At 66.7% G+C, this 11572-nt stretch overlaps 2 protein-coding genes across 2 annotated transcripts; both read right to left on the reverse strand.

Moving 5' to 3' along the window:
• Nucleotides 1–613: 613 nt before the first annotated feature.
• Nucleotides 614–6001, reverse strand: ADPRS (ADP-ribosylserine hydrolase). Its single transcript, XM_077844769.1, has 6 exons — nucleotides 5766–6001; nucleotides 3040–3136; nucleotides 2656–2863; nucleotides 2353–2537; nucleotides 1938–2038; nucleotides 614–1388 (listed from the first exon to the last, which is right to left on the reverse strand). The coding sequence occupies exons 1-6, from the start codon at nucleotides 5974–5976 to the stop codon at nucleotides 1096–1098; spliced, it is 1095 nt and encodes a 364-aa protein (XP_077700895.1). The 5' UTR covers nucleotides 5977–6001; the 3' UTR covers nucleotides 614–1095.
• An 878-nt stretch (nucleotides 6002–6879) lies between these two features.
• On the reverse strand, nucleotides 6880–10310 carry TEKT2 (tektin 2). The gene is made up of 10 exons (XM_077844770.1): nucleotides 9895–10310; nucleotides 9566–9762; nucleotides 9350–9475; nucleotides 8974–9179; nucleotides 8108–8251; nucleotides 7918–8032; nucleotides 7709–7816; nucleotides 7477–7620; nucleotides 7276–7355; nucleotides 6880–7167 (listed from the first exon to the last, which is right to left on the reverse strand). The coding sequence occupies exons 2-10, from the start codon at nucleotides 9719–9721 to the stop codon at nucleotides 6954–6956; spliced, it is 1293 nt and encodes a 430-aa protein (XP_077700896.1). The 5' UTR covers nucleotides 9722–9762; nucleotides 9895–10310; the 3' UTR covers nucleotides 6880–6953.
• Nucleotides 10311–11572: the final 1262 nt, after the last annotated feature.

Raw genomic sequence — 11572 nt, forward strand, 5'->3', positions numbered from 1 at the left:
AGAGCCCGGGCCTGGAAGCCCAGCTTTGGCCCAGCCGGCAGGCCGGCGGCAGCACAGCGCGCCCATCAGGCGTGCTGCGGGGCCGCGTGGGCCTCCCTCTCCGTGGAGGCCGCCAGGTGGCCGGAGGATTAAGTGGAGAGGACGGGCCTCCTCCTCTTCGGCGTTCCTGGCTTCGGACGAATCGCTGCAATACTTCCTTTCAGGCCAAGGCCTGCCTGGGGCCCAGGACACAGAACGAAGCACATGAGCGCCGCACGCCGCCAGCCCACGCAGGGCACCGACGCTATGCACCCGCCTCACCTCCTCACCCAAGGGCGGGCAGTCAGGTGAGACCAGGGCCCTGAACCCGGGCCCGGGGCCTATTTGGGGAGCACCCTACGAAGAAGTCCACCCCCGAGAGCAGGGACGCGAGGCTCATCCTGCCAGCTGGGCCACCTGCGACGACCTCCCCAGGAAGCAGCCCCAAGCCGGCTCTGCCCTGCCGGGCCACGACGCCCGGCCTGTGTTCCTGGCTCGCAGGAGAGGGTGGAGGTACCGGGTTCAAGAAGGCCTAGGTGTGCGCTGGGGCAGGGGGAGGGGTGTCTGTTCAGGGCAGAGGAGAAACAGGCAGCAGTGGCGGAGTCACCATTTATTGCTGTGACCTCGGCTGGTGACAGCCCCTGCTGGCCCCGGGCCAGGTGCGTCCGGAGGTCCGCCAGGTGCAGGTGCCGGCCTCCCGGACCCCGAAACCCAACTGCACGGGGGCTCTGCCCAAAGACGTGCTTCTGGCAAGGTGGCCGCGTCTCGCCAGGAAGAGACGGTGCCTCTGCCCATCACCGCCCCCACGTGAGCCAGGTAACGCCGCAGGCTCCCTTCCACAACCACTCCGTCCTGATCCGTCTGTCCACCGAGCAACCGGGTGGGCCCCAGGCTCAGCACTGAACCCCGACCCTGCGCCAGGGAGGCAGCAATCCTCCACTCGCGGTCCAGCCCCGGCCCTAGGGCCAGGACCGAGCTCCGCCCGCACTGCAAGGGGCCCTGCCAGGACCTCAGTGTCCCCGATCTGAGTGGGAGGCGGGCCTGCTGGGCACGGCGGAGCCCCGGCTGCTGTGGCCCTCACGGACTCTTCTGGAAGAGGCGGTGCAGGTTCTGGGCCAGGACGTCAGTCTCCTCGTAGCCCTCACAGCTTTGCTGCCAGCTCTCTGGCACCTGCTCCATCCCATAGTAGGCACCAGCAATGGCCCCGGCCATGGTGGCTATGGTGTCGGTGTCCCCCCCGAGTGAGATGGAATAGATGAGAGTCCTCTGGAGGCTGTTGAAGGCAGAGGGGATCTCGGGGTCAGGCTCCATGCAGCGCAGGAAGCAGTAGATGGCGGTGGGCACAGATTCGAAGGCAGCAATGCCGTTGCCTGTGGGGAAGCCACCGTATGGGGACCCCGCACTCTCCCGCCCCCTAAGTCCCCAGGCTGCTTCTGGCCACGCCCCAAGGCAGTAGGCTGTGACGGAGACCACAGGCTCTAGAGTCAGACTACCCAGGTTCAAATCCTGGCTGTCCCTCCTTAGCGTGGGACCAGGAAAGTTCCCTCGTGGCTAAGATTCCGGTTTCTGGGATTGGATTCCTTGGGCAGGGAGGAACAAAGGCAGAGACTCAGGGCGTGTGTGGGGGTGAAACAGGCCATGGGCAGGGCGCCTGTATGGTGTCCAGAACCCAGCACAGGTACCAGCACCTGCTGCCAGAACTCGTGGCCCGTGGCCATCCCCGGGGACATTCACCCGTAAGGCCCAGGAGCGACGGCGGGCGCGGAGGCGCTGTGCCCACAGCCCTGCCGGGGGCTGCACGGGCTGGCTCTGGTCACAACAGCCTCGGGCAAGAAATGAGGGAACGGGTACCCTCTGGGCTCCCGCGTGTCCCCCAGCCCAGGACGAGCCCGGAGGATGACGGGGGGAGGGCCACCCACCTAGCTCAGACACCACCTCCTCCCTGGTCACCGAGTCCTGCTCTAGAAGAGCGCCAATCTTCTTCAGGCGGCTGGAGTAGGGACGCTCCTCCATGCCCAGCCTGTGAGTCAGGGGTGAGGAGTCAGCGAGGTCGGAGGCAGCAGGGGGAACGCAGAGATGGGGTGCAGGGGGGATGGGATCAGGCTGGCGGCCAGCACAGCTGTCCTGACAAGAAGCCGGGAGGGCTAGGCCTGAGCCCTCTCATCTGCTGCTGCCCTAAGGGCCTCGGGGCGGAGTCAAGGCCAGGGGGCTCCTCCCACCCCTCCTAAGGGTCTGCAGTGACAAAAGGGAAGGTTCCGGCTGGGGGCAATGCCCGAGGACCCCATGCTGCAGGCCTCCCGCGGACACCCAGCTTGCTCCATCCCACATGCTCACTCCCTGGCATCCGAGACGGACTGCGCGTCACTCTCTAGCTCTTCCATGTGGCCCAGGAGCTGCTCGAGGAAGTGCTCACTTGACGACTCCCCCTGCAAAGCCAGGTGCACAGCCAGGGCCTGCAGGATGGCGCCGTTGTAGCCCAGGGAGGAGGCGTGGGTCAGCTGAGCCGACAGCCGGGCAAACTAGGGCAGAGGCAGTGGGGGCAGAGATGTGCTGTCACAGAAGCCGGGCTGCAGGCGGGGGACGAGGGGGAGGGGGCGGCGGGGAGGTGGGAGCCAGAGGCCAGCCTGCCCGGCCTACCTTCTGCACATCCTGGACGCTGCTATAGGCCAGGGAGATGCCGGCCACCCGCATGGCGCCCCCGTTGCCGTAGGAGCCCTTCCCATTGAACTGGGCCCGGGCGGGCTCAAAAACGTCGCGGCACTTGGGGCTCAGCAGCTTCTTGAAGACGGTAATGACCCCGGCGCCGTAACCGCGGTCGGGCTCTTTCTTGTACTCCTGAGCAAACCTGGGGGAGCCGGGAGCCAGGAGCGTGGTGGAAAGGGTGCCCGTCGGGACAGGGGGTTCGGGGATCCCAGGGGCCTGTCCCGGCAGCCCCGAGGGCATCAGTGTCCTGCGGAGGGAGGGGGTCCCAGCACGCACTGCCCCTGCTCTGCCCCCCGCCCCCCCGACGGGCGCCCTCACCTGTGAGCCATGTCCACCTCGTCGAAGGCCTCCTTGGCCAGCAGGGACTGCACGAGGGCCCGGGCCATGGCCGTGTCGTCCGTGTAGTACAAGACTTCTGCGGGGAAAGGGGGAGGCGGCGAGCGTGAGACCACACTGCAGGGCTTCCAGGCAGCGGCCTTGGCCTCCTGCTCTTTGTCCATCTTTTTTAAAAGTAAGCTCTACACGCAGAGTGGGGTGTGACCCCACGACCCCAAGATCGAGTCCCTGCTCCACTGGCTGAGCTGCCCAGGCGCCCCGGTCCCCTGCTTTTCTTTACCTCCTCCGGGATGCCTGCCGTCAGCCCTTCACAGCACCCCGCTTCCTGGGCTCCAGGCCTGGGGAGCTTCAGCGGCTCTCCACTCCGGGTCGTGGACCTGCTGGCTCCCGAAGGAACCTAGTCTGCCTCCCTCTGCCTGCGTGACCCTAGCCCTCCTGCACCACACCACCCCCCACTAGCCTCTTCGCGCAGCCAGAAAATTCTTTTTTTTTTTTGCTAAAGATTGTATTTATTTATTCATGAGAGACACACAGAGAGAGGCAGGGACACAGGTAGAGGGAGAAGCAGGCTCCCTGCGGGGAGCCCGATGCGGGACTCGATCCCGGGACCCTGGGGTCACACCCTGGGCCGAAGGCAGATGCTCCACCGTTGAGCCCCCCAGGTGCCCCAGAAAATTCTTCCTATAAGCAGACTAGCGGTTTCCACATCTCACTCTGCGGCTCCAAACTTGGGTGTCAGCTGCTTTCAGGATTAGGCCAGCCCCACTGCTCGGCATCCAGAGCCCTTTGCCGACAGGCCCCTTCGTCCTCACCTCCCTCGGATCCCACTACTCCCCTCCGCGTCCCCAGAACCAGCTGCGCGGCCCGCTCCTGGGTGCCTGGGGGTGCTGCCCTGGGCCTTGCGACATGGCAACGGGGCTGAGCCAAGACGCCCGAGGAGGCCGTGGGCCGGCAAGGGCTGCTGGGACTTGGCTTTACTGACGGAAGAGACGCTGCAGAGGAGGCGGCAGCCCCTGGCAGGCCCCACCCCTCCTCTCTGGACTGCGAGCCCCCTTCCCTGCTTTTTCTCTTTCACTCATGGGAGACTCCCATCCTGGCTTCTTTTTTTGATTTTTATTTTTTTAACTGAAATCATTTTTTTTTTTTTACATTTTTAAAAATTTAAACTCATCCCATCATGCGCCCTCCTCAGGCCCCGCCCCCATCCCGGCTTCTCTAGAAGAGAGGTGGGCAGGCCTCTAATCCACAGCCTCCCCTTGACCCAGGAGTCCCTCGTCCAGTCCCACCCACACCAGCTCCCTGGTGGACTTGGTTCTTCCTTTCTCCCGCCTCCTGTGCCCTCAACCTCTCCCCGTGTGAAGTAGCACCCATTCTCCCTTCTTTGGCCCCTGCACTCTTTGCCCCCAGGAGCCATTCCTTGGCCATACTCAGCCCGTGACTAGGGCGGGAGGGTCACATCCACTGGCCTCCTGTGTTTGGGGGTGGACAGAGGGCCAGGCCAGGCTGAGGACAGGCGATCTGGGATTTCTGGCCGGGGCTGCCGCGGACGGACCGTCCTCCGCTGGCCTGGGAGCTGCTCGGGCCACCCCAGGGAGGGTCTGCCCGAGGCGAGGGAACGTGCATCTGAGTAAGGAGAGAAGCTGGGGCTTGAGGACGTGGCTCGAGCCCTGGGATTCAGCTCCACCTGAAGCCACATCTACCTGGACTTCAGTTCCGTCGTCACTGCCGTCTCTCTCCGCTTAGCTTGTTCTGCGTGTCCCGCTACTTGCGTCTACAAAGTTCTAAATCACCCATCAACCTAAGACACTTTTCCCTCAACGTGAGAGCAAAGATGAAATTAAAAGACCGTGCCCCCACTTTTCCCTCAACCGAGGCTCCTGTCTCTCTTCCCATCAGGCCAAACCGTGCCAACCACATCCCTTCTCCGGGAGCTCCGAGGCCCACCGAAGTCCCACCCCGGGCTTCAACACCCTCCTGAAAACGGCCTTCGGAATGCAGACCGGCCCTCTCCTGCAGCGGACACCAGCGGCCGGGCCTCACCTTCACCTTCTCTCGGCTTTGTGCATCCCCAGGCCCCCCCCCCCCCTCCTCCCCAACCCTTCCCAGATCCAGCTCCTTCGGCTCCTCGGGTTCTGAGCATCGGCCCCTCCTCCTTCCTGCGGTACCTGCAGAACCACCCCCGCAGACCGAGACCTGGGTGAGCGCCTGGGTGAGCACCTGGGTGAGCACCTGGCTGAGCGCACCTGGGCGAGCGCCTGGCTGAGCGCCTGGCTGCGCCGCGGAGCAGCAGGCACGGGGACAGCGCTGCACAGGCGCGGGTTGGGCTAGAGCAGGCCGCTGCAGGGGAGCCGGCAGGGCCACGGGGGCAGAGCTGGGCCTCGGAGGGCCAGGTGTCGGTCGGCCAGGTGTGACGCATGAAGGAATTTGGCTTTATCCTGAGGGTAAAGGAAAATCACGGCAGAGCTTCGGGCGGGGAGGCCGCGTGCGGAGGACGGCCTGGCGGGGCTGACTCGGGACACCTGGGCCCCACGCGCAGCGGCGCACACGGCGGACCCGGCGGCAGGCGGGAGAAGGACGCCCGGGGGCCGCTCGCGGGGCTCCGAGGACCGGCTTGCCAGGCCGGGCCGGGGACCCCGCGGGGCTGGAGGGGCTCGGTCTCAGCCCCGCCCCCGCCCCGCCCCGCCCCCACGTGGCCCGGCCCCGCCCACCTGTCCGCGCGCTCCCCGGCGAGCCCGGGTCCGGCTCCAGGCTCTGGACGTGACGCAGCACTGACGTCAGGGTGACGGTGTCGTGCGCCTCGTACAGGGAGCCCACGCAGTCCCCGAGCAGCGCGCCGGCCAGGCAGCCTCGGAAGCGGGAGAGGGAGCGGGCCGCCCCGGCCCCCGCGCAGCCCGCCGCCGTCATCGCCGCCGCCGCCATCCGCGCCGAGCAGTCGCCACTTCCGGCGCGGCCGGCGCGCCCTACGGCGCCGCCCCCGCCGCCCCACAGCGCCACCCCCCGGCCCGGAGCCGCAGCGCCTCCCGCCCCACAGCGCCGCCCCCCGGCCCGGAGCCGCAGCGCCTCCCGCCCCACAGCGCCGCCCCCCGGCCCGGAGCCGCAGCGCCTCCCCGCCCCACAGCGCCGCCCCCCGGCCCTGAGCCGCAGCGCCTCCCGCCCCACAGCGCCGCCCCCCGGCCCGGAGCCGCAGCGCCTCCCCGCCCCACAGCGCCGCCCCCCGGCCCGGAGCCACAGCGCCTCCCCGCCCACAGCGCCACCCCCCGGCCCGGAGCCGCAGCGCCTCCCCGCCCCACAGCGCCGCCCCCCGGCCCGGAGCCGCAGCGCCTCCCCGCCCCACAGCGCCGCCCCCCGGCCCGGAGCCGCAGCGCCTCCCCGCCCACAGCGCCACCCCCCGGCCCGGAGCCGCAGCGCCTCCCGCCCCACAGCGCCGCCCCCCGGCCCGGAACCGCAGCGCCTCCCCGCCCCACAGCGCCGCCCCCCGGCCCTGAGCCGCAGCGCCTCCCGCCCCACAGCGCCGCCCCCCGGCCCGGAGCCGCAGCGCCTCCCCACCCCACAGCGCCGCCCCCCGGCCCGGAGCCGCAGCGCAGCACCGCCCCACAGCACCGCCCCCCGGCCCGGAGCCACAGCGCTGCCCCGCCCCCCCCCCCCCCCCCCCGCCGCCGCTCCACAGCGCCGCCCCCGGCCCGGAGCCGCAGCGCCCCCTTCCCCCCGCCCACAGCGCCGCCCTCCCCCGGCCTCATCCAGTAGCTCCAGGGGCGCAGAGCTGCTGAGGGGCGGCGCTGCTGCCCGAGCCCGGGGCCCCTGAGGACGGAGGAGGAGCCATCAGGTTGGGGAGCGCCCAGCTCCTCGCGCGCAGGAGGCGGCACATTTATTAGATGCGACCCCACCCCCACCCCGCACTAGACCGTCTCCAGTGGGCAGGTTCTGAGCGGACTCAAGGTGCGGTTCGTGGTGCGGGCGAACGTGTCCACCTGCGGCGCGAACGTCGCGGCCGGCGCGGCCAGCTTGCGGCGGGTGTCCATGCACTTGGCGTCCAGCAGCATGGAGCTGGCCTTGCACGCGAGGTCGGCCTGCAGCCTGGCCAGGTGCCGCTGCAGCGCGTCCAGGGCGTCCCTGGGGAGGAGGCACGGCGTCCCATCAGCCCTGCGGGCCGCGAGGTCGGGGCCGGGGGAGCCAGGAGGCAGCCCGCGGGGCAGGGTCTCCACCCACCCCCCAACTTACTGGGCCTGCGCCAGCTTGTGCTTGAGCGCAGCGATGGTTGCCTCTAACTGGTGAACCTCGTCAGTGAGGCCGTGCTGAGCCTGGAGGCCGGGTGGGGAGGCCGGGTCAGTGCAGTCGCCAGCACCCAGCACCCGGGCTCCTGCCGGCAGCAGGTGCAGGGGGAGTGACCTGAGGACGGCGAGCCAGGGGGTCCCCGCGCACCTGGTCCTGGCACAGCTCCACGTTGGGCCGGCGAGTCCGGGACTCTAGCCGGGTGTGGCATAGCTTCAGGTTCTGGAACTTTCTGCGCAGATCGTCCTCCAGGTGCCGGATGTCCTCCTGCAGCTCGGAGATCTCCTCCAAGGTCTGCGGGGACAGAGGCACCGGTCGCCGCCCCCCCCATCCCTGCCGTGGCGGCCCGGCCCGGCCCGGGGACTCGGCAGACCGGGCTCACGTTCTTCTCCTGCCACCTGAGCTCGCCGTACACTCTCTCCATCTCCCGCAGCCGCTTCCTGAAGGTGAATTCTGTGGCCACCCTCTGGGCTTCGAGCTCATTGTTGGTCTGGAGGACGGGGTGGGCGGCCCAGCGGAGGGTGTGAGCCGGGGCCACCCCAGGAATGGCCCGCGCCGGGGCAGGGGGCCCACGGGGGACCCGGGAGTCACCTGGGCGATAGTTAGGGCCATGGCCTCCCGCAGCTCCACCGCTGCTTTCATCTCCGCCTCGGCCCGGCTCCTGTTCAACTGGCTGAAGCCGTCCCACTGCTGGAGAGTGGAGGAGCTGCAGGGGGGCGGGGGGACGCGGTCAGGGCCCAGGAGGCCGGCAGGACACGGCCACGGCCCCCAGGCTTCTTACCCGTCGGGGACACGGGTGGGATCGACCTTCAGGGTGATGTTGGGGGACGTGAGGCTGAGGGACAGGCAGCCTCGGTCGATGTCCAGAGTCTCCACCTTGTCCCGGTGGTCAGCGCTGAGCTGCTGGCGGGCTTCCTGCAGGAGGCTGGGGACGCAGGGGCGGCACGCAGCGTGGGGACACCACCCCCGGCCGGGAGCCCTGGACGCAGCCGCGCTCGCCCCGCTCCCACAGACACACTCCCGGAAAGGGACACAGGGGAGGTGGCAGGTGGGGGCAGGCGGGGGCAGGTGGCCCAGGGGTGCCCGGGCGGTGGGGCCTGTGCCCTCAGTGCAGGCCGTGACCCGGGCTCCCGGGATCGAGTCCCCCGCGGGCTCCCCGCGAGAGGCCTGCTTCTCTCTCTGCCTGGCTCTCTGCCTCGCTCCGTGTCTCATGAACAACTAAATAAACCAAGGAACACAAACAGACGACGGCGGCCTAATGCAGGGTCTGGGCAGCGTTCTGAGCCGGCGACCAGGCCGTGGGACAAGCGCCACCATCGGGTTTGGGCTCCGGGCAGAGCGGGGTCAGGAGGAGCCTGAGAGCCAGTTGCTTGTTGTCCACGATACACGTGTCGCCGGTGAGACCCACAGCCTGGGGCTCCCGGGGCGCAGGGGGTTGGGAGTCTGACTCGATTTCACTCGGGTCCCGATCCGACGGGCTCCTCGCTCAGCGTGGAGTCGGCTCGCCCCCTCCCCCTGCTCCTGCACCTGCGCGTGCACACTCTCTCTCTCTCTCAAATAAATAGACTTGAAAATCTTAAAAAAAAGAAAAAAATGACAAGCAGCCTTCAAATGTAGGTGAACGCGGCCACGAGGGCTGCCCCTTACCAGAGCTTCTCGAAGGCCTGGCTAATCCTCTGCTGCAGGGCCTTCTTGGTGGCATCAATGACCTCCACCTCTTTGTGCAGCTCTTCCTCCACCGGATCCTTCACCACATCAATGTCGCGCCGACTGTCCCTCAAGGTCAGGCACTCGACTGCGACATCCAGAGGCAGGTTCTTGGCCTGCAGGTTTTGCTCTGTGGATTCTTTCATCTAGAAAAGAGAGGGCTGGGGACACTGGTGGGGCCATCCCCGGGGAAGCAGCCCAGCCCCGCCTTAGCAGAGGGCCCCGGAGTGACTCGATGGATGCGCCCCCCCAGGTCCCCGTGCAGGGGGGAGGCGGGAAGGTGCTGGCGGCTGGGTCTCCGACCCGGACTCCCTGCCTGTGTCAGGGCATCGATCTCCGCGTCCAAATCCGTCAGACACTTGTCCAGCGTCTCCTTCCAGCGGTTGACGCTGTCGATCCTCTCTGCCAGCCGAGTCCTGTTGTCATGTTCGTCCCAAATGGTCTGGGAGAGACAAAGCCGGATAAAGAGGGTGCTGCGGGGTGCGGGCCTTTCTCCCCACCCCCCCCCAACCCCCGGCCCCTGGCCTCCAACCTGGTTGCTGGTCTCATTGCGGAGGACCCGGGCCTCCTGGCGGATCTGGTGCGAAGCCTGTCGCTGTCGCTCAGCGTTGGTGGCCAGCAGGTGGCTGTTGGTGTGCCAGTCTGGCAACCGGAACCGTTGACTGGGCTTGAAGCTCGGTGTGGCCATGGTGCGGGGGTCAAGGGTCAGGGCACGGTCACACAAGGCGGCTGGAGAGGGAACACAGGGCTGCAGGCCGCCCCTCAGGAGATGCTCACCTGCCACGCGCCCCCTTCCTGCAGGACCCCGGGGCACAGCCTGGCCTTGCTCCTGTGTGGGAGCAGCAGTGCTTGGGGGCCCACCTGTAGGTGCTGGCTCGGGTGAGAGGGGACGATCGATGGGCTCCCTCCGGGTGTGTGAGTGTGTGTGAGTGTGGCCAAGCCCTTAGTGGGGCTGGGGGGGGGGGTGCCCGGCAAAATGGCCCAGTTGGCACCCCTCCTTGCAGCGACCAAGTCTTGCGGCAGCTTCAGCTTCCCGGCTTCGGGCGGACCCTGGGGCTGGAGGTGGAGCCACTTCTCCCTCCGGGAAGGGGACGCGCATTGGCCCGGGGGTGGGGGGTGGGGGCTGAATCCGACCCCATCTGCCCCCCAGGAGGGCGGGCGGCTGTGTGCGGGTCCCCCCTGGCAGGAGCGGGGCCTCCTCTCCCTCCGCGGGGTCACCGCCCTGGGTGAGGGTCAGCCCGGCGGGGAGGAGGAGGGAGGGGGGAGGGACCCGCCGCCCCTCGGCTCTTGTCTCACCTGCGCCCGGCGTCCCGCGTCCCCAGCGCCGTGTTGGGCGTCCCGGTTGCCAGGCAACCCCCTCCCCCCCTCCCCCCGCTGCAGGCTTCGGTTGGACGCGCGCAGGTGGGGGCTCGCGGCCGCTCCGTTGACACGGTGCACATTTGTGCTTTGATATCAGTTGTGCTTTGACACGGTATAAAAAGAAAAATTGCAAAAAAAAAAAAAAAAGAGAAATAGTGCATAGAAAAAGTACCCCCCTCCCGGGGTCACGCCTTGCAGGTTTCCTTCCAGAAACTTCCAGAGCCCGCATCCTGCCCTGGACGCAGAGGGCCTGACGCCGCCTTGGGAGAGGCCGCAGCCCCAGGGGCGGGGAGGGGGGTTGGAGGGTAGGGGGATGGGGGTGGGGGGATGGGGGGGTCAGGAGGAAAGCTCAAGATCCAGCCTTTTTCTTTGTCTTGTTTTAGGTTTTTTTATCTTAATGCCTCTAGGGTTCACGTGCAGAGCGCTCTTAGTTTCAGGTGTAGGATATAGTGACTCGAGTCCATACATCACCAAATCCAACCTTTTTTTTTTTTTAAGATTTTAGTTATTCATGAGACACACACACACACACACACACACAGGCAGAGACACAGGAGGAAGGAGAAACAGGCTCCATGCAGGGAGCCCGGCAAGGGATTGGATCCCAGGTCTCCAGGATCACACCCTGGGCCGAAGGGAGACACTTAACCGCTGAGCCAGGCATCCAGGAGTCCCAGGAAACTTTTATTTTAATTAATTAATTAATTAATTAATTAATTAATTATTCATGATAGAGAGAGAGTCAGAGACACAGGCAGAGGCAGAAGCAGGCTCCATGCCGGGAGCCCGATGTGGGACTCGATCCTGAGACTCCAGGATCGCGCCCTGGGCCAAAGGCAGGCGCCAAACCGCTGAGCCACCCAGGGATCCCCCGAAACTTTTATTTTATATATATATATTTTTATTTTTTAAAAGATTTTATTTATTTTTTATTTATTCATGAGAGACACAGAGAGAGCGAGAGAGGCACAGGGAGAAGCAGGCTCCATGTAGGGAAGCTGATGCAGGACTCGATCCCAGGACCCCAGGATCAGGCCCTGAGCTGAAGGCGGCACTAAACCACTGAGCCCTCCCCAGGATGCCCCAGGAAACTTATTTTTAACAAACGCTTGCGGGCAGCCTTACCTCTGTATTCAGTGATAGTGATGACGTCTGGTCATCTGGTGAACTTTTCTAGAAA

Source organism: Canis aureus, chromosome 13 (assembly GCF_053574225.1).
Source record: "Canis aureus isolate CA01 chromosome 13, VMU_Caureus_v.1.0, whole genome shotgun sequence".
NCBI lineage: Eukaryota > Metazoa > Chordata > Mammalia > Carnivora > Canidae > Canis > Canis aureus.